Source organism: Triturus cristatus, chromosome 8 (genome assembly GCF_964204655.1).
Source record: "Triturus cristatus chromosome 8, aTriCri1.1, whole genome shotgun sequence".
In the NCBI taxonomy this organism is placed as follows: Eukaryota; Metazoa; Chordata; class Amphibia; order Caudata; family Salamandridae; genus Triturus; species Triturus cristatus.
In genome coordinates, this window is record NC_140591.1 from 1,531,322,727 (window position 1) to 1,531,346,038 (window position 23,312).

The 23,312-nt window shown below is 41.6% G+C and overlaps 1 protein-coding gene across 6 annotated transcripts in view; it reads right to left on the reverse strand.

Moving 5' to 3' along the window:
• Window positions 1-597: 597 nt before the first annotated feature.
• The window catches only part of ARRB1 (arrestin beta 1), a 793,940-nt gene continuing 771,225 nt past the window's right edge, over window positions 598-23,312 (reverse strand). For 2 of the 6 annotated variants that reach the window (XM_085623377.1, XM_085623373.1), the window contains exons 13-15: window positions 9,209-9,279; window positions 6,230-6,281; window positions 598-2,528 (exon numbers count right to left, since the gene is read on the reverse strand). In XM_085623377.1, coding sequence (XP_085479503.1) covers window positions 2,417-2,528; window positions 6,230-6,281; window positions 9,209-9,279 — 235 coding nt within the window. In that variant the 3' untranslated portion in view covers window positions 598-2,416. The remainder of the gene's footprint in view (window positions 2,529-6,229; window positions 6,282-9,208; window positions 9,280-23,312) is intronic. The other 4 variants (XM_085623375.1, XM_085623372.1, XM_085623376.1 and 1 more) reach the window with 3 other exon arrangements.

Here is a 23,312-nt window from a genome sequence, read left to right on the forward strand (position 1 = left end):
TGCTTGCTCTAGCCTTTTATTTGTCTTGTGTACATTTTATGCACATCTTATTTGTCTCGCAATTAAGTCTAATCTTGTTGTGGTACAAGACTATCACACAAATATCAAAAGTGCTAGCCATGAGACTGTAAAGAGTTTGACTTGTCAGCTTTTCTCCATCCCAGGGTACATAAATGAGTAACATCAGGATGGGTAACACAAAGATACACTTTATAGAACCCAAAAAACCCTCCTCATGAACACTGAAAAGGGTAAACTAACTAAACCTTCGATTGCAATTATACTTAATCCAAAGTCACACACAAGATATCTTTATGCCTGCACTTCAGGAGCAGCATATATGGCCAGAGGTATAAGGAAAATATGTAGAACAACTGTGAGGTGTGTTAAGCATCTTTAGACCACAATCTTCACTCCCAGTCAGTGGAAACTTGACAGACCCTGCCTGGGGTTGCTATTCTTTCCTGTTGAACAATAAATCATTTAGAGACTTGTCTACTGTATCCAAGTTCGTTACTTAGGTCATGTTTATTGATGAAGACTAAGGCCATAGACCACTGGATCTTAAATTATATTTTGGTTCAGAAGGGACAATTATTTGTTCTTGTGTGACCTAATGACAGTGGGGCCGATTCACAGAGGCATTTATGAGTATATGAATTAATTCTTCTTTAATACTTCTTGGCATCTTCTTAACTACTTGTATGAAGTGGTACCAAATATTTTAAATGGGAATACTGGTGGAATATTCATATATAATCAGTGCAAATAGAAAGGACAATGTGATCTTTGCAGTTTTGCTACTAGGGAGTTTGACATGTTGAGGCTGGTTTACAAAGACATTCATGAGTATAGGGAGTAGTACTCCAGTAGGACTACACCACATATCCCAAAATAGGGAATAGTACTCCAGTAACCTATGCCACACACTCAAAAATGCCTAAGTGCATCAGCCCCTGACTTTGGTGTTTTATACCTAAATCTGATACTACTACAGACATTATATTACAATTTAATAAAATGTTCCATCTTAGGGGTCGAATACGATGTTGTCCGGATACTCTTCCGACCGAATCAGGTTCTGCGAGTCCGACCAAACAATTAACGATTACGATGCTTCCAGACATCGTTCAGTCGGTCTCACATTGACTCCAATGGGAGCCTGTGTTCTGAACGAGAACACAGGCTCCCATTGAAAAAAGGGATGGTTGGGGAAAAACTTGCACCCTGTGCTGGGCACCCCATGGTGCCTGCCACACTGTGCATGCATGAGAAGGGAGCACCCATAGGTACCCCCACTGGCCCGATTCGAAGGGCTCCGGGTGAAAGGGGCCTCCTAAGGGCCCGCAAAGTCAGGTTCCGACAGCTGATCCATGTCGGAACAACCAATTCAGAAAGGCTGTCCAAATCTGACATCCGAATCGCTCGGCTGGAAACGCTGTCCGTAGACCACTACGATTCAGCTTTGACCGACTCGGTTATTCCCAATGCCTTTCAGAACCGAGTCGGACAGTCCGAACGCTTTCCAGCCATCGTAATCGCTCGTTGGGAAAAGTGTTCGAATCGGTTGGAAAGGTTGGTTCCGAAGCGTATTCGGATGATTCGAATGCCGTTCAGAGCCTTTCCGTACGAAATCGTAATCGACCCCTTAGTGATTAATTGCAGCTAGCTTCTGATGTCAGCACTCCAAAGCTAGAGTGTCACATTCCACCTCTTACTCAAGTGACGATAAATATATAAAAAATATATATGGATGTGGCTTGAGGTTCAAAATGAACCCAGCTACGATGAGGTGAAGAGACAATGTAATGCCTTTCCTTGTATTCTATACACATACAAAAGCAGAGTAAGAAAGATATGGGAGACAAGGCAGAGAGATTGTTAGACAGTCAAACACAGAGCATAAGGAACAAAGAGACAAATTTAAGGATATGCCAGATGATATCAGAAGAAAGGTGGAAGAAATGTGTTTCAGCGTCAGTCAAGAACTGCAGTCTTCTGCATGGCAGCCATTTTGAGGATGAGAGCTAAACAAATATCTTGAAAAAAAACCATACTTTTCACTCCTCCTGGATTTCTAGAAGTGGTAGCGCAGTGGTTATTTTATGTAGAACTGTTAATACTGGTAATACAAAATGCATCAATGATTTAAGTCATACAAAAGTAGTACTATTTCATCTGTAGTACAAGGTTTGGTAACTCATTGCTGTACAATGTCTTCTTCTTTTCTTTACACACTGCCAATGGAGCTGATATCTAACGCACTGTATGTAGCGAGATGCAGAGTGACATTTAGAGCACAGCAGTAAGGTTATATTTGCTGCCCTAATCTAGGTTCTTCACAGGCCCCTGTTAAAATGCGAACAAGAAGCCTAGTGCACATGTATTACACAAAAACGTTAAAACAGGACCCTGTTTATCGGTCATTCATCTGTGGTGAGTTTGGGCCCTCTTCATCTTCTTCCTTATCATCTTTCATCCCTTTCAGTCGTTGACGAGCGAAATCTTCAAATACAATGTCGTCGTCACTAAAAACACACAAAGAAATGGAATTGCCGTTCAATTTTGGGACCAAAATAGCAAATTTAGCAGAATACTCTCCATTTGCATATGTGTCTTTTGTAAACTGGGAACCCCTATATATTGACAATTTGTTTGTATAGTTTTATTGAAATGGCTTGATCACTTTCAGATATAAAATGTGTTAATCCTCAGTACTAATAATTTAAGTTCTATGGAATTCAAAATAGAAACATCTGTCCATTTATTTTTTATTTCCAACCCTTGTGTGTTAGAATGTTCCTTACTTAGAATGTCCTCCATTTTGTTATGGGACGTAAACTCTTGAAACGGAATTGACATCAGAGGAGAAACTGAAGTGCCCTTAAAGAACCATGAAACCAGGCAAGGTGTAAAGTGAAATGTTGCACATTCTTGTTAAGAGATGGTAAAGAAAGTACAGCCTTTTTGACAATACCTTTATGGAGGTATTGGTAGGCTTAGATGCTCATCTTATGCCTAATCGTGGTGTTTTCAGCAGAAATATTTAGGGTTGTTCTTGGGAGAATTTGGCAAATTGCACATTCCTATATATATGTGCACACCCACAATAATCTGGGCCTGTGCATTGCAAAAGGCAGACAGTTGGAGATTTCAGTGGAATGCCAACCAGGCCACCTAGGGATAACCAGCAGCCATAGAATCTGCTACTTCTGCTAAATCAGCCAACACTGCAAACCTATTCGGCAACTTGGTGGTTAATTTCACCTCACGTTTAGCCAGCAGTTTTGAATAGCAACTGTATACACCTTATTAAATGGTCCTCGATCCACCAAACCCGTATTGCACCTTTGGGTTGTTTATGTAGCACAGTGGTTTGGTCAACTCATACTACATCCCTCTGAATTTAAGATCACAGTCCTTGCTGCCCTTGTACAAAATCAGATCCTGGATCCGAAGAGTGTGCCCCTATTAGTCTCTTAAATCAAAAGATATTTGGATACTTCATTATTTTGCAAAGCAGAACAGTGTGGTGTGTCTTCACTTATTCATCATGGAGGTCAGTTCTTAATTTGAGTCGGTGGCTTACGGTGCTCGGCACCAGCACTTAATTGTCAACATTAGCACTTATGACAGTCTGCCACATGGTGGCACTGTTTGCCTAATTTAAAGAACAGCTCAACAACCGTTGTTTATTAATTCAATACACATTAAAAATGAATAATACCTGCCGTCCAGTCCATACACATAGCTCTGGGGGCCTGGAACAGTCTGAATTGTCACTCTGCTAGGAGTGTGACGTCAGCAGTTGTGTTTGTACTGTCCATGGCAGCACTGGCAGGGGCAATGGGCGGGTCAAGCTGCAGTGGCCTCCTGACGAGATCCCTGGCACTTAATTTCTTACAAATTAAGCACTGATGCAGGCACGTTACGGAACACTGCTGTTGCATTAATCAATCAGCCAAACCCACACGTCCGATACCAAAATGGCTAAATACCTCATTTTACAGATTCCTTTCGGAAGAAAACGTTTATGATGCAAACAGTTCAACTACAATAGAAATGTGTTTGTATCTTCCCTGCTCTGGTGCAACAAGGTGGGGGGGGGTGGCTTTTATTGCGCAAAATACATTAGCGTAAATACAGATATTTCACTAGGGTTCAAGATATCTGAAAAATATATCCTAGACCTCTGTGGTACACAGGAAATACGGGTTTCATCTTCATTATGCCAGTGTTGCCATTGTACATTGCTTAATTAAAATGAGGTTCATGATAGTTGAACAAAAAAACACTAATAAAATAAATGAAGAGCAACTGCACCAATAAAGGCACAGGCACACATTACAGAGTTTAACAGGTCATATTCCATGTCATGACCCCAGTGCAGCAGAATTGACATAAAGAAAAACAAGCATTTGCAATGCAATCGGTCTCGCCTTTGGGACCTTATATGTATTTAGCTTTGCAGCACATTAGCCTGGGTGCTGAAACATCTACTGTTCTTTAACATGGAGAGAAAGTAAGCACCAAACTGCGTGACATGCCAGGTATGAGGAACACATGGAGAGAAATATTGCCTTTCAGCAGGAGATGGTATAGTCCAAAGCTCTGTTTTTAATATAAAATCAGGGCCTTTGGTGGTCATATCACTGAAAATACAAGATTTTAAAAAAATATTATTGTCTACGGGTGATCGTGGAAGACAATTTCTATGGACTGGAATCTAGAGAATGCTAAAGTGATTCTGGTATTTTACTGACCTCTGCTGGTCGTTTTCTATCAAGAAAGTTAAAAGGAGGCAGTTGCCAGAAAAATAAAAAAGAAAGTCCATCAGCTGAAAGCAATTCTGGTATTTTACTGACCCCTACTGGTCACTTTCTATCAAGACAGTTAAATAGAGGCAGTTGAACAGAAAAAAAAGTCTCTAAGTGGAAGGAGACAAGTCCTAGGGCTGATCTCCGGAGCCCACAAAGTACATGCAAATATGAGTACATAATAAAGTATATACAAGAGGTCTCGAATGCTCGACCTAATAAACCTGTTTATGGCCTCAGAGTCTACATGTTGACTTTTAAAAGGCACACAACTCCTCTCCTAACAGTTATTACACCTTTTCAATGTGATTTTTCTTTACTGCACAAAAGTAACCTCTTCATCATGGTTTTGGTTAACTCCATAAAAACAAAATGTAGAAAAAGGACCTGAGCATAAAGCATTTATGCAGATGTACAGAACGTATCGTGCTAGTATAAATTCTTGGTGAGGAGAGTGCATCATGAATTATGGCCCACTGGAGGCTTTGCAGCTCCCCACACCTATTGTGTTGATAATTAGCCTATTTATATAGCTATCCGGCTATCTGTGTTTGTACCTAACTTGTTCATAGGAAAACTGCATGAAATATCCACACGAGGGCACCCTTGCTTAGCCAAACATTATTAAACTTCAGTTTAACATACACCGTGCACAGAAAAGTAGAGCACATCATCATGTTTATTCATACACATGGCCAGGGTAAAATGAAATACAATACATGCAGAACGTAGAGATCATGCAGAAAAATACAGAAAAACTAGAGAAGGCTTACAAGTAGCGTGCACAAAGTGTTATCAGGCCGCAGTTTGCAAGTATGACTCACTTGGGGGCATATTAGCAAGGGCCATATCGCCCTATCAGCAAGCTGTCGTTAACAGCAGTTAACGACAGCTTTTAGGCGATAGCGACCGGTTTGGGGTCCGCTTTGCATGTCAGCGATATTTATTGCTAATGACATGCAAAGTGGGCGTACCCAAACTGTTAGCGACTGAAAGCAGTCGCTAACACAGCTATCGCCTATTAGCAAGGCAGGCGAAGCGATGAAAAAACTCACGCTAAGCGCGATTATCGCTATAACCTAACGCCTGCTAAAAACACGACTTACCTGTTTATTCAATGGGAGGGAGATCTTCAGGTCAAGTCCCCATTGGCGTTAAAGCGTGAATATCGCTGGATTTCCAGCGATATTCACGCATTTCGCCGCTATCGCTGGATATTTTAGCACAATGGAGAAAAACGTTGCTGATAGCATGTTTTCCCCTCTAAAATATCCAGCGATAGGCAGCGATAAAACTGAACGCGCTAAGTGTGTTTTGCGATAAATATTGCAACTTCATGCTAATAGGCCCCTTAATGAGTTAATCACAACGAGCAATAAACAGGACGAGATAACTTGAAGAGAACAACTTACTTTGTGTCAAATTCAATCAGGTTTGTGTCTACCGGGGCTTCGTTCTCTGGAACTAAACACAAGGTATCATTACACACTTGGAAACAACTCAAAAACATTGCCGTTTGCAGAACAGATAGCCTTATGTTTTTGTTAACAATTGTAATCGTTTTTTTTTTTTTAAAAGAAGTTTTTATAATTAACTTCATGTATTCATTTTCAAACATTAACAGAGCAGTTGTGTACAGCCAGCAGCATTTCTCAATCCAGGTGTTAACATTTAGTGGCAGAATCCAATGTCAAATCAGTGATAAATGTTTATCTTTGCTGTAAAGAACTTTGGGGCATATTATCAAGACAGGCGATAAAATTATCACCGCTTTAGCGCAGAAAACTGCCGCTAAAGCGGCGATAATGGGCTTGATAATATGCCCTGGAGAATTCCAATTGAAGCCCATGTTAGATGTGAAGGACATCTAACCTGACTTTCAATGGGAATTCCATAGAGCGTATTATCAAGCCCATTACCGCCGTTTTAGCGGCAGTTTTCTGCCACTAAAGCGGCGATAATTTTATCGCATGTCTTCATAATATGCCCCTTATAACTTAGCTTAATATGAATGATTCTCAGAGAGCAAATGCTTGAATAGAACCTGATCCCATTCCTTGTAAAAGCTGCTACCATGGAGAAGATGGCACTTTGGTCATGCATGATGGCAGAGCAAAAAAATAAACTTACAAGAAAACTACATCAGGGTACAAAAGTTGGGGTTCAAGGGCCAAATTCATTTGCTTACTCCTCGATTTCAGGAGTCCGTCAGGTGTGCCACATGAGTACGTCACACCCACTCAAAGCTACATTTTTCTTGATCTGACCCTGGATGTCTGTGTGATCATTAAATGCTGCTATAGCTGTGCTCTGAAATATTGTTTGAGTTAAGCTTGCTTTTTAACAGTCACGGAGACAGCTAAACTCATCCAGACGTGGTCAAGAACAACCAAAATCAGCGCAGAGATTTCTGGGACTCCATGCAAAATTCCATTTACCCTTCAGGCCCTCTGTTGCGCCTAGTGAGAAAGACGTTCTTGAAACTATTTGTTGCATTTTGGCTCCCTCTTCTGGCCTCTGCGGTGATAGCATGAGTAAATGCCTGCAATGGCAAGCCCCGGATTCAAATCCAGTTTACCTTCGGCTCCCACCAATAGGAGTGAGGGCTTGAAGCCCTTCACATGGAACTAAGAGCAGTCTCTTCCCTCGTGATATTAACATAATAACCGCCTGCTTTACTCCAGTATAGCTGAAGCTCTTTTGGACTTTTTTCTTTATTCATAGGGATATAAGCATCCCTGGTTGTAGTGAGCAATGTATAAAAGTATCCACCTCTCAGGAGCTTCTGAATCACACATCTGACATGAGGGGACAAACCCACTTAACATAATTTAAAAGGAACTCACACGAGAGCTCATACCCTTTACTCTGTGTTCACCTTAAATACGACTAGCATTTCGTGATGTTCTGTAAACTCTACTCATTTTCAAAGTTGCTAAATTGTGGCAAATTGTAGCACATCTTCGCGCTGGCCCTAGCTCGGAGAAAGGACAGTAATTGTATATGTTAACAGCTAATGCCCAATATTTTTGTATAGTGACTATTTTTTTAAATTTTCTAAAATCTCAAGTGCTATGCAATGAAATCTGAAGGAACGTGCGGCAGAAAATTGGCCTGCTAAAATCCACCTGAGTAAATCAAAGGTAAGGTGCAAATAAATTTAGTTTCTTTCCACACAGGGCAATTATTTTTCCATTTGAAGAAATCACTTCCATTACCACCACTGACAACAAAGTGAGTGTTTGAATTTACTCTTGTGAGTGCAAGTCTTCTCGGGCAGAAATGCCTGGGTGCTTAAGCATACACACAAATGTACCTCACAAACCCCCTCTGTGATACCTTCCCATGCTGAAATTGTCAGAGATTTATTCCTGTAAAAACAACAAGTTGATGGATGGAACGCTTGAATTAATCTCAGCCACCGGTATTCAGTCGCACCGCATCCCAATCCACAGTTTTTCGCTCACTACGCCACCTCAGTTAGGACCCAGCCATATGCAATTAAGTCAGGACCCAGCCATATGCAATTAAGTCTTGCCGCTGCACCTCATGGGAACAATGAACTGCCAGGTCAGGTCCTCCCTGAAAAGGACCCAAGCAACCTAGACCTGGTTTCTCCCTAGTTAGGGCTCACTGTGCCACTGTAACCAAGCTACACCTGGCTGAAGACTCCTAACTAGGGCCAAACCGGTCCTAGGTTGGTTGTGTTCCAGTTCAGGGAGGTCCTGACCTGGCAGTTCGGGTAGGAATGTTCCCATTGGAGGAGGGTTGAGACTGATTTGAATATGGTTGGGTCCTCAGCCCCTCTGCAGGTCCTGATTACATGAATAAGCGGCATGTCATTTGCACCCGCAGATGTTCACATTCTTTACAATAAATCGAATTATTTATACTCTTGAATGGGAATGTTTTATCGTAAACAGTGTTGTAGTGCAGCTCGTGCTTCTTTACATTTGTGGCATCCATGGCATTGTTGTAACCTTCTTATTTGCTTGCAACTTGTGTGTCTGTTTGATCATCATTTTTCCCACTGAATTCTGCCTCTACATAATCATTTTCACAATTGAGTCTTTCATTTATACATCACTCTGGTGATAGTTGTGCATATACATCATCATGTTCATGACTTGAGTCCTACTTTTTCCTTATCATTTTTACCACTGGATATTGTAGTTACATCATTGTTATGAGCAATTCCTATCTTTACTTCATCATTTTCACCACTAAGTCCTGCATTTAGATCATCATCATTTGAATAACTGTGCCCTGCTTTTACATCATCATTTTGGAACTCTGCAATGGCACACTAGTTAAGAGACATTCTCTCATACAATGGTGGATCAAACTCTGGTCCTACATGGCTAATGTCAGGTAATGAAGGCAAAACTCACCATCCCTGTTCAAAGGCTCTTCTTTGGGCTTTGGGTGCATCAATGTAAAAGGGAGCTCCACTGCGACGTCACTAAAACGTAAAGAGATTGGTGTTATAGTAAAAGAGCCAGGGCATAATCTCACTTCTAAAGCAGCCGCTTAGCATCTATGGATGTTTTTAGGTGCATAATAAAACCTTTTAGGGCTAGGCTCTTTTTCGAGAATCATGCAGTGACTAGGTATTTGGACATTAAACATGCTTACGTATAACAATAATAGCCATGCTGATTGGTCAGATATTTGTGAGTGGTCACTATTCTGTTCGAACACGAGGAATACTGCACCAGTACTCTTGGATCTTTAAAATGACTTGACCATCTTGTTGCGCATTAGAGGACAGCCTCACAGAAGATCTAGGGGGAAATTTGCAGGAAAATGCCAGAGAGCGGTGTTACGCCAAATTTGGCAAAGCCGTGCTCCGACATTTTCAAAACACTGGGTTGTGCCGTGCTTACAAAAATATGGTGCACCCCTGTGTTTACCCTAGCTCTGGCGCTAAAAAAGCTGCCTAGCACCAGCATAGGCACCTTTGCGCCATGTTGCAAGGGTGCCTGTGCTGCAGGGGCGATTGTTTATGTGTGGGACACACATAGAGTGATTCAAAATGATAATTTCTCCTCATATCGCCATTCTAAGACCAGGTATTACCGGGCCTTGGTTTTTGATGCTGCCCCAGCCTTGTAAATCTGGGGCAGCGTCAAGAAGCAATGGGTGTTGCGGTAGAATGCCCGCAGCAACCTCCATTGCCTACCCCTTTGTCGCAACAGACAGTGGTGGAAAGGGGCATATTTACAAAGTGTGTTAAGCCATATTAAGTGGCTTAGCACCACCTTGTAAATATGGGGAATTGCACAATGCCACTGGAGCATCAGAAAGAGTGACCCTCCGGTGGCTTTAGGGGCTTGTAGATATGCCCCCAAGTCTCCTTTCATCTCTTCCTGTCTTCATCGGTACATACATAGTGCTCCAGGGATGAAACCGGCATTTGCACCTTCTCATTGCACCTCTAGGACACTATGGTATCACTAAAGGAACCATACTTGGGTGGCCCCTTCTGCAATATGGATCATGTCGCTGATTTGAGTGCTAAGGAGGCATTACCTCATGAGGGCATCTTTTTATGGCCATGTAATATTACAGAAGCGGTTGCAGAGCCAAAGATGGTATCAGGGCTTGGACTGACTGTGTGACACACCGAGGTGGGCTACAGCCAGTAATCCCCAAAGGGTGCCCCTTCTGTGGGGATACAGTGGGGCCAAGGACCTCTGAGGCATCTCCTTGCAAGTGGATGCAAACAGTCACTACATCTGGATCTGTGACCACCTTGGAAACAGAGGCTGTGCTGCCACCTGCAGTGAAATGCATTCTGGCAGCCTGCTTTGGCTGTATCCACATTAGTTCTATTAACTGGGAACCAGTTATTGACTCAGACTTGCACCGGGATATCACTCTGGGGATGAGTCGTGCGCTTACAAATGCCATATACATACATACATACACCTGTCACTAATGTTCTGTTACCAGTGCAGGTGTTGATTTGCATCTGCACCGGAAACATTGCATTCACTGTGAACAGCTCCATCCAATTCAATTAAAAGCTGCATCCCCCTCTTTCTCTAAAAAGTTCTGAAGCATATCAGCCTCAAACATCATTACTTTAGCAGCTGTATTTCTAAGAAAGAGTCACAAGCCCACCCAAGCACTCTGAGATGTCTCCTGCTGTTTGTACCTCTTTGTAAAAAGAAACCAAATAAATTATTCAACAGATCTCAATAGTGTGCTGTTTAAAGGTGCTGAATTGTCAAAACGGAAAATGGAAAGCCCCAGTACTAATGCATGGAAGAGACTGGTGCAGTAACTAGGGCCTGGGCACATCAACCAGCCTCACACTCTAACCCCAGATTCTGCCAACATCACTCTTGAGTTTTACTAGGAAGTGAGAAGCTCATATTTTCTTTTCTTGTGATACAATGTGAAAAGATACTTTACAGTACAGACTAAGCATAAGGATATTGGAGGTTGTTCAGTATTTGCACAGAGGACATTAGTACTCATTTTTAAGCTGAGCAGATACCACACTAAGGGGCAGATCTATGAGAGGGTTGCATCATGCAATGTGGTACATTCGTGGCACAAGCCTCTAAGTCAGACTTTTAAAGCCATGCAAAGGCACATTGCGTCGTTTGGAGTGGCTTCAAAAATCTGGAGTAACTCACTGCAGCACAAATCGCTGCGTTGCATTACTCTTCAACAGGGAGGCATTCCATGGGTGTTGCGTGGGTGTTCCCTCGCAACTCCCATGGTTTTTGACACATTCCTAGATTTAGAAGAGCTTGTAAAACTGGGAATGCACCAACAAGATACGGCTCCCAAGGAGAGGTGTAACAAGGAAAAATATCTTTATTTCCTCTTTCTATGTGTTCTGCGTTCTGCAGCACACATAGAGGAATGTGCCTCTCGGGATTGTTTTTGTGCAGGAAGCGGCATGCAACGCAGACACCCTTGCACTATGGTGCCTGAGTTGGGTCTAGACAGCCCATTGTGCACCAGCATGGGGGGAAAAGTCAGGAATGCACCTTATGCCTTAATTACAGCACATTACTGCCCTTTTCAGTCACGCAGTGCATCGCAGCAAGGTGACACTTTTTTATAAATTTGCTCTTTCATTTCACCAATGATGACAGTGGCAAGCCTCAATGAAATTGAAGCAGGATTAAACTGTGGGACTTGTGTGTCCGAGGGAATGCAGAAGAGGTATGATAGAGGGTTCCAGGAAATATATGGGATTTGAAGAGGAGAGATGTGAGGAGAGCATTAGAAGAGGCAGACAGAATTAAGGATTGCATTTTATGAAACACAAATTAGGTCCCTCAGAGGACTCACTTGTTTCATTTGGGATTTAAAGGCATAATGAGTTTGCCATAACTGTGAAGTTGTCAAAAGAGATGGAAGTGGTGAAAATGGGTGGGTTCACATAAGACAGTGACTAGTGGGTAGTAATGGCCCTCCTTATCTCCAAGAATTAATTCCATGAGAGTCTGAAAATAAACTTTGAGCTGCAGGACAAGGGCCTTCTGAGGTTTGATTTAAAGGTTTAATTTTGTGAAGAGAGAAATATGAAAATAACAGTGTTCCATTCAACGCAGAGCTTTTTCGCTCAGTGGTATTTACTAGCCCTCGCTGAGCAGGCCTTTGCTTCCTGCACCGGTTACATTAGGCAAGACGCGGCCACAGGAGGATGCTACAAATGACCGGCGCATAAATAAAGAACACTGCTAATTTTCGTTGTTCATTAGCATTCTCTGTTCACATTTCATACCCAGGGACATTGCCTTTATTTCTCAGAGGAAATCACAGACCCTGGAGCCGGAAGAGGACAGCCCCATTAAGGTTTCCAACAGAAAGGGTTTAATTAAACTATTCCTCCTCTGCTGGAACAGTTGGCGCCTGCTGGTCGCTGTTTCTGATTTTATGAAATTTGGAGATGCTCAGTCTCTGGTGGGGGATGGGGGGTGTAGGGTCGGCTGTGCAGCCCGAAGCGGTAAGGAGCACTCAGCGATTCAGCCACAGCTGCACGAGATGGCACCATGAAATGGCGTCCTGGTGCAATTAAGTGGCGACAGATTAAATTACGTCACAGGATTACAATGTACGGACGATGGCGTTTTTAAATATAATTTATGACGTCTGTGCTGTGTGTGCTTCCTCAACTAGGCAGGAGGGGCATGGGGAATCTCAGTCCGTTTTCCTCATTGTAATAGAAATATCTGATTTCACATTAAAATCCTGAATTAAGACTCTTTACCAGTGCTGCTGGAAGTATTTTAATAATATTGGTGTTGGCCAGCAAAACCACCTCACTAAAGTCTTATGGTCCTAAAAGATCTATGAGTTACTTCATGAGCGAGATCCATCGAAAGAGTCAAAACACAGACGGGCACTTTCAGGGAAGAGGGGGGTATAGGGATCATGCATCTTCATACAGTCTGGAGCTCAGTTTCACAAAAAGAGGGCTGCAACTTGATATTGGAGGGATTGACTTTTAGAGAGTGCACCACCTCCATCAATAGAACCTCACTGTGACCATTAAATCACCAGAAACAACCACTGTAGAGTTGAATCAGTTATAATTGGTGCAAGGACTCAATCACTCTTCACAACATACTGTTTGGAATACTGATCCAGAATACACAACATCTACAGGAAAGGAGGATAGACTGCACCTGCATCTATGTGCATTCTTGAGATGGTAAAAATGGTCTCTGGTGGACTTTCCTCTCCGCCTCTTTGGAAATTGCTGCACTACCTCACAAGTCTGTCACATCCAGAAAAAGTAACCATTGCTTACAAAAACACAGTACAGGGGCCCAAAGTTACAGTAAACTTGTAATGAGGGTCTTTGTCAGGAGAATTAATGGTCATCAAGAATACTGTTATCGCAACATAAAACAGGTAAGAAGGGCTATTGCACCAGAACAACTTTGCTTACAAGAGGTACTGTGTGGCCAGTAGAGATAATGTCCGATAGTGCTGGCCTGCAATGGACTAATATTAGGGGTGTGCAAAGCTGTACGATTGTTTACTTGAAATTCCATAACAAAATTGTGAAATTGCACTTTTTTAGTGAAATGTGGCTTGCAGATACCTTGGGGTCTATTAGGATGGCGGGCGGATCGCCACCACCTGTATTGCTGTGGTGATACGCCCGCCATTTCCGTCCGCCCGCCTAACATTTCCCCCCGCCATATTACGATGGTGGTGGGGACCAAGGCGGACGGAAAGACCGTCTGCCAGTTTTCCGGCGGTAGGCAATCTGCCCGATTGCCTACCGGGCAGAAAAGACCTGCAATATGGTGGCAGTGCCTTCCAGGCACCGCCATCCATATTACTATGATGTCGGTCTCATGCATTTCCATGGCGGAGACTCCGCCATGGAAAGGCATGCAGAGAATGCCTTTGGGGGCCCATTGCGGGCCCCAGGGGTTTGGGGGGGTGGCTGGCTGCACTTTGCATGCACAAGGTGGCAGGCACCACGCGGTGCCTGTTACGTTGTGCATACAAATGCACAACTTGCCCTTTTAACATTGTGGAGGGTACTGAATACAGCACAGCCCACCACAATGTTAATATACTGGATGCGATCCTAATTTGCACAGCGGGACTGCCGCACCACTGGCGGCCGGTCCCAGCACCACTAGGGTGGCGGGCAGATGAAAGTCTGCCCACCATCCTAATAGGCCCCCAAGTGTAACTTTTTTCACACAAGCACACACTTTCCATAAAATAGCATTGCAAGATGCAGCCAGGAGACTTGATTGAGAATAAATTGTATTTTTCAAGGTACTTTCTACACAAACTATTTTCCTGGCAAAATTGCTTTCTGATAAATGTATTGGTTCACTGACACAACATTGATGTAAAAATGTCGATGTTTAAAAATATCGAGTAAAAAATATAGACAACAAAAATATTGACTCCTATACTTAAACAGGTAAGTACAAAAATATAGACTAAAAAATATAGATGCATAAAATATCGACTTTTATATAAATATAAAGTAAAATAATATATATTAAATATAATGTTAACAAAATAAAATAAATTTAATATACATTGGAATAAAATATAATTCATAAACATAATAAAAAATGAACACACAAACATAATAATCTATAAATATATATGTACATTAAGACAATTAATAAACTATCTTTTAAATTAATGTTAAAAGTTTAAAATATAAAAAATAAAAATATATAATAATGATTTAAAATATGAAAAAAACAGATCTATAATAAATGGAAACATTAAACTATTAAAAAAATATATAAACCTAAATTACTCGATATAATCAGAGCAACAGTAGGGTAGGTGTGGCAAAGTGTTAGATAGCGGAGGGACAAACATTACTAGCCCCACTCCAAAGAGTGCAACAGTAGGAAAAGTGTTGTATAGCGGAGGGGTAACAATTACTATTCCCACTCCACTGAGTACAACAGTAGGATAAATGTTGGATAGCAGAGGGGTAAAATTTACTATTCCCACTCCACTGAGTGCAACAGTAGGGGAAGTGTTGGATAGCAGAAGGGTAAAAATTACTATTCCAACTCCAGTGAGTGCAACAGTAGGGAAAGTGTTGGATAGCGGAGGGGTAAAATTTACTATTCCCACTCCAGTGAGAGCAACAGTAGGGAAAGTGTTGGATAGTAGTGAGGTAAAATGTACTATTCCCACTCCAGTGAGTGCAACAGTAAGGAAAGTGCTGGATAGCGGAGAGTTTCAAATTACTGTTCCCACTCCATTGAGTGCAACATTAGGGAAAGTGTTGGACAGCAGAGAGACAAAAATCACTACTCACTTATAAAAAAAATATGGATATTAAAACAAATCATAAAAATAAATAAACAATATTAAAAAAATTAAAAAATCTAATATATTAAATATATAAAAAGAAAACATATTCTAATATTAATTACATATAACAAAAACCTACAAATATTATATAAAAGAAAATATGTTTTTTTAAACTAACAAAATATTTACAAACAAAAAATGTATTAATTTAAATGTCTTTATTTTATTTCCTACTCTATAACACCACACCAAAAACAAAACACTTCAACATTATAAATTACATTTACTTCCATAATTACCATAATTAATAATCAATTAAAAAATATAATTAATAAAAAAACTAATACACATTCATTGACTACACACACTAACATTTTAATATCCACAACACACAGCTAAATTAAAATATAAAATAATAAAACACAATTAAAACTTATTTTTACATTAAAAAGTATTACTATTAACGACTAATAATAAAGTAATTAAAATGTATTAAATAAGGGTGGGCCTTTAGCCCTTTAAAAGTAGAAACAACACACACAAAATAAAATATTATCCAAAATAAATATCAAATAATTAACATTAGTTAACAAGTATATATTAATTATTTAAACACAAATTACGTCCCAACCTTTATCACTTTAAGCCCCAATACACACACAAAATTAATTACACAAATACGATCATTAATCACCAATTAATTATTTAAAATTAATTAACAACCAATTAATGCATCAATTAAAAATACATTACTTCCCACCCTTTACACCTATACACACCACAACACACACCTAACATTAATTACAAAATTACGATAATTAAATATCAATTAATTAGTTAAAATTCCTTAACAACCAATTATTAATTTATAAATTAAAAATAGATTACCTCACACCCTTTACACCTATAAACAACACACACCTAACATTTATTACATAATAACTATAATTAATTATCAATGAATTAATTAAAATTAACAACCAATTATTAATTAATTAATAATACATCACTTTGCACATGTAAACTATAAATCCCAATTAAACAAATATTAATCAATAAAAAATAAGCAATTAATTTCATATAATTAAATTACTTCCCACCCTATTTCCCTATAAACCCACAACCCGCTACAGAACTAAAATCTGAAAATTCAAATAAAAATTAATAACTATTAAAAATGTAACACATATATTAAAAATGCAAACAATTCTTATACAAAAAACATACATATAAAATATATACTAAAATACATAACATTAATTAAAAAAAAAATTTTTTAACAATTATATTTTTGAAAACGATATTGAACACTTCAATATTTTTAAAATCGATATTACTTACCTTACTTAAGTCGATATTGACCACGATATTCTTGCCGTCGATATTTAATACTCGATATTTGTGCAACTCTATATCTTTTACTCAATATTCTGTCTGCCCACCAAATGTATTAATTTCTTTTAAGATGAAATCAGGCAATTAACTTTTAAGTGAATTTTGTCACTGCAAATAATACTTCACCTCTGTCTAAAGAATATCCACTAATAGTATACCATAGAGCGGTGTTTCTGTAATATTTGACCAAAGCAAGCATTCAAAAGGTTGTGTGATAGTGCGTGAAGAATTTTGCAGTTCATGTCTACTATATAGGGTCCGATTCCGATCCGGGTCGGAAAGCACTCCGACCGAGCCGGATCCGGAGTGTTTTCCGACCGGGCCGGAGTCCTGCAGTCCGACCGAGCGAGTACGATGCGGCCGTATGCTGTCGGACTCGGTTCGGTCGGACTCCCATAGAAATCAATGGGAGCCGGTCGTACGACACGTACATGGGCTCCCATTGACTGAATGGGTACATCGCGGAAAAGTGCGCCCCCTACAGTGAGTACGCGTCGGTGCCATCCGCACCATACATGCCTGGGTCTCCTTCCCCCTGTGTCCGAGTCGTAGGGCTGCTGGTGACAGGAGGTCCGACACAGACCCCCAAAGGCAACCACCTGGACGATTTGCAAGCCGGACACTCCGGCTCGCACAGGCTGTCCGACGTGTGCATCGTACTGGCTCGGTCGTGAATCGCATCCATTGCACGCCACGGTTAGCTTACGACCGAGACGTACGGAGCGGTTCGGACCCGGAAACGAGTCGGTCGGTGAATTTCATGTAGCTCGCATCGTATTTGCTCGCTCGTACAGCTGTAGGAGTCGGGCGGAAAACACGCGTACGGCACGTAGTTTTTCTGGCCGGATCGCGTTTGGTGCCCTTCCGACTTGGATCGGGATCGGCCCCTCAGTCTTTTTCTTCTCATGTCAATAAGCTTGCAGCCACCTGCTTTGCTCTTTTACAGGTGCTAAGAAATGTTTTTCCTTTCATCCCCATTGCATCACACAGGTCAGGTCTGCATTGATTCTCGGCTAGATTATTGTGTTTGGGACTGAACAAAGGCTCTGCAATCTAGGCTACAAGTGGCACAGAATGCGGAAGCTCGCCTCATTCTTAAATTGTTGAGGCATCATTCGGTGGTCAAGAAACTATGCTCCGCTGGCTTCTGGTCCTCAAAAGAACCATGTTAAAAGCACTGTGTGTGGCCCACAAAGCACTGCACAACTCTGGTCCAAGATTCACTGCCATGTGATTTCAGGGCTATACCCCCATCGCCATCTGAGATCCAACAGCAAGAAAGAGGTGGTGGTCCCTAAGATCAAACATAGTTGGTAGAGACATAAATCCTTTTCCTGCCTTATGCAAAACCTTGGAGCTCATTTCCAGTGGCTGTTTCAGAAAACTTATAAAGACCTGTATGCTTTCTTTTTGACTTTTCTTCCCTGCTGACTGGATCTTTGCTCTGGCTGTAAGCGCTAAGATGCCCTCAGGTAGTAGTGCTTTTTGTACGTTCCTTTCATTTCATTTCTTGGTTTGTTTGACCTTACTAAATTACACTTCAATCTAAAGTGGTAATGGCCCTTATTGGGTAAAAAGTTGACAAAATGTGTGTATGGAAAAAGGCCTTGATTTATAGTTAAATAAGCAGGAATCAGTCGCTGTTATTCCCCATTCTGAAGTGAAACCTCAAAATGGCACATTAATTCCACGAAATTACCAACACCCTGTGTATTAGTAGCGCTGTGTGCAGGATCACTGATCCAGTGTTAGATTGAGGGACAATTTGTGTTATTTTGATTTATCATGCTTGTGTCAAATTTTGAGATAAGTGTAAAGTTTAGTATGTGAAGCAAGTAATTTTCTTATTATTTACGAGCCTTTCAAACTTCTGACACTCTGTTTATACTCTTCTAGAGGAGCATCTTACTGAATCCCTTTTTGGAGAGAGGATAGAAGCCCCCAACACCCGCGTTTTTACACACACTACACCAAGAAATTTTGTGGGATGAAAAAGCAAATTGGTCGCCTCATTTTTTCACAGATTTCGTCTATGAATCTGCACACATGCAAAAGGTATTTGTGCATGAGGAAAAGATTTTTGTAAATCTTCTAGTGCATTCCAACAAGACACAAAGGGGTATATTTACAAGACCCTATCGCCACGGAAACGTCACTTTTATGGACGTTCGTCTGGCCATAGGGGCTTTGCCTTATTTACGAGGCCCCCTTTCACGCTATGCTTTGCATGAAAGGGGAGGGCAATGGGTGTTACTGTGGGCGTTCCACCACAACCCCCATTGATTCTGATGCTGCCCCCTATTTACAAGGGAGGCGTAAATAGGAGGCCGCGCCAGAATTAAGACCAGGGAAAACCTGGTCTTACCCTTTGCTGATTTCATGTGTGATGCATTGTGCAGCACACATTAAAACAGCAAAAGGTCAATGATTGTTTATGTACAGGAAGATACCCCTTCCTGCACATAAACAATATTTTTTTTTAAATGCCGTTTTACAACTTCTATATGTGCTACTTAATGCAGCACACATAGAAGTTGCAACGTGGCATCGTTTTGAAACGGGAAGAATCTTTTCTGCCCCTTTTGTCACCATGCATTTAGGAATAAACAGGCTGACAGAAGAAATGTTGCAAAAATATAGTGGACTCGCTCAGTAACCAAGAGTGACTGAGCGATCTGGCCTGCCTCCGACGCCTCTGGGGGCATATCATCAAGGGGCGACGATAATATCGCCACTTTAGAGCCACGCTAGCACGTGATTCCTTGACGTATCGGCCCTTTTTCACACTCCTCGCATCGATAATGAGATGCAAAGGAGGCGTGGGATAATATCGCGAAGGCAGCTTCGCGATATTATCAAGGAGGGTTAGCGATAAATAAAATCGTGTTAAGTATGCCTCAACGCAAGAATTTAACGTCTGTTAAATTCCTGACTAAGGCATACCTAACATGGGGGGTGGATTGTGTGGCTAAGACCACAGGCCCTATCATCTAGGATATCGCTGTTTTCCACCATGATAGCTGGCGATAGGTATGCAAGCGCTAAGTGCGCTTTGCGATATTTATCGCCGGCCCTTGATAATATGCCCCCTGTAAAGTCAGGGAAAGGATTAGCAGAATGGAGCTGCTTTTACCCACAGCTGTGAAAATCAACCTGCACATAAACTTGAAAATACACAAAATTTTGTGAGCCAGCTCTAATGACTGGTGCCTCTCGCAGAGCCCTCAAACTCAGAAATTAATTATCTGCTGACTGCAGGAAGCATGAGTCATCCACAGAGCACTGTCAGGGAAGCCATAAAAAGCAGCTAACATAAAGAAACACTGTTCTAATCACATTCAAGAGTGAGAGGACTGAAAGTAACAATAGCGTCTCACCTCACATGCAGGCGGCTTCCTGACCACTGCAGCAGACATGCCGCCTGCATCACGCGTCAACAGTAACCCAAGCCCTGCAGAGATTACTGGAACAAGAGGCTTCCACCCAGGCTTGCCACAGTTGGTTTCCCTCCAGAAATGGAGCGTGTGAGATGGACTGTGCTGGACCATGAACAAGCCTCAGGGGAGTAACACAGGCCCCCTCAGCCCCCGCGGTGCGGGGAGGCCCGGGCTGCAGGGGGACCCCCACAGCGCAATACTCTGGCCCAAGAGCTCGGATTAGATCCGGAGTTGGTGCCCCTCCGTGTACATGGCAGGGGGGGGGGGGGGCCTCAGCTTTCGTTACGCCATTGACAAGCCTTCGAGGATGTGTGAGTGCAACGAGGCTGGTGTATTAATTGACCACTTCACTAGTCAGTCTTCAGCGCTTTTGTATATTTAAGTCCATACATATACTGAAAACAGCAAAACCACAGGTACTAAAATGCAGAGTGCAGGGGGCACGAGCCCTAAACAAAAATAAAATAGGTTGGGGGGGGGGGCGGGTTTTTCAAATTAGCATTGGCAGTGTGCAGTCACAGAGAGGGACATTGCAAGTCTATTATTCCTCTTTAATGGGAACAAATCGAAATTCACATCATATAAGCACGCACATGAGCAGTGTATGCTCTCATGTACATGTATTTAGGCACAACAATGTGGGGGATATTTAATGAAACAAGGGGAAATGCACGTTCACATTAACTTTTATTGGGAAGCGGAGTTTCCAGCGGGAGAAAGCTAAACTATTGTAATGCATGATATAGAATTAACATAGCCCTCTATGAATCTAACATTTTGTGCCTGCGATGCTCAGATACTCTAGGCAGTATTCTATTATTGTTTTCCTTTTGCAGGATAACATGCGGTATAATTAGCTGAAGATGCAGACGTGTGAGCCACTTTTTCAGCTATTTAATTTGCTATTGGGGGCATTTTTATTTTGGCGCTCATGCATATTCTCTATCCCAGTGCCACCCTGATAGTAGGCAGCTCACTAGCGATTCCTTTGATATTTACTGAATACTGTGCAGTTGGGGTATACCTGCTACTTGCTACCATATGGGTGTTTGGACACATAAACTGCAAAAAGGAAATTCGATGTGTTTTCACTAGCATAACTAAGCTGATTGTTGGTGTCTCATCATTTCCACTTGTTTCAGTTGGTGATTTTTAATATGTATATTTTCAAATTTTTTGTTTGCTGGACTCTCATGCTAATGTCCAGCATGACGTTTTCGGCATGTGAAATAATAGTAGATGGTGTAGCACCCAGGATAATGTGCTGCACGGCTAAATACTTATAAGGTCCCAAAGGCAAAATCTATTGACTATGACAATGCTTGTCTATATAGTGCCACTTCTCCTTACCAAGTGCTATTTCGGTGCTGTTAAACTGCAGCCCAACCAGAACACAATGGTTTACAGTAGTACTTTCATAATGCAAGTATTTGTGTCATATATGTGGATGCTGTAAATGTAGATTACAAGCTCGGTCTGGTGGCTCAGTGGGCTAATGACTCCACTGCAAGGACCTGTGTTTGACCTCATGGTCACAGGTTCAAATCCTGGTGGGTCCACTCAGCCTTTCATCCATCTGAGGTTGATAAAATGAGTACCATTGAATTCGGTAACAAGAAACATCTGTTATTCAGCGCCAAGATACCTCTGGGTGAATGTGCACTTTACAAATACACATGTCATGTTATTGCAGACATTGCATGATATTTAGTTTAATTTGCACACCATTGGTGCCTGTTGTGCTCTATTTACTACTTCTGCCTTACAGAAGAGGTACATGAGCCATTTGGTCAAAATAATCCACGGTACATGTTTTACTGGAAAAGACACACATCATGCCACTGCTGAGCATCTCTAACCCAGCAAAAGAGACACAAGGAAAAATAGAGAGAGCATGACAAAAACGATGTCCTTTCTTGCAGTCAACAATGGACACACGTACACAAGTGGCACTGTTGACCTAAAGAACACCAGCATCGGTTTCGAGGTACAAAGTCTGGTCTTGAAGATCACCAGCATTAAGGCAGAGATAGCAAAGATCCAAATGTACTTGACAGTGAAGTCAGCATCTATTGCTCATCAGCAGGACTGACGGTTTGCAAATTCTGCTGCTCCAATTCCTGGAGTGTAACTGAAACAAGAGAGAGCAACCACCACCAATTGTTAACCCTGTGTGGATGCAACATATATTTAATAACTAATAACTGGTGGGCTTGGCCCTTTTTGGCTAAAGTTCCCTAAACTTTTTGCTTTCCCCCTAGACCTTTTTTCTGACATGGTGTCGCCAACTTAGATGCTTTGGGCACTTTGCCACTGCAGATCAGTGTCAAAGTGCAAGTGCTCCCTGTGTAAAGCATAATGGTAATTGGTTGTCCATGTTTGGTATGTTTACCGTACAAGTAAAGTCCCTAGTAAAGTGCACCATGTGTGCCGGGCTAGTAATGCAAATGCTACTAGTGGGCCTGCAGCACTAATTGTGCCACCCACACAAATAGCCCTAAAGAGAGAACTCAGGCCTGCCACTGCAGTTCCTGCGTGCAGATTGGTAAACTGCCATTTTGTTCTGACAAGTGCACCCACTTGCCAGAACTTACCCTTCCCTTTCTATGCACATCAGACATCCCTATGGTAAGTCCAAGGTGCCCTCTGGCCAGGGTGCAGTGCATGTGAAAGGTAGGACATGTACTGAGGTGTGTACCATATCCTGACAGTGAAATAATCTCCATTTCATTTTTCACTGTTGAAAGGCCATCTTGCCCATAGGACAGAATGGGGAGGCTGTGTAATATGTTTTTCAGCCTGTCTTTCCAAAGGCTTAAATTGGAGAGGTGAAGTTTAGTATGCCTGAGCTCACAATGTAATAACACATCTTTTTATG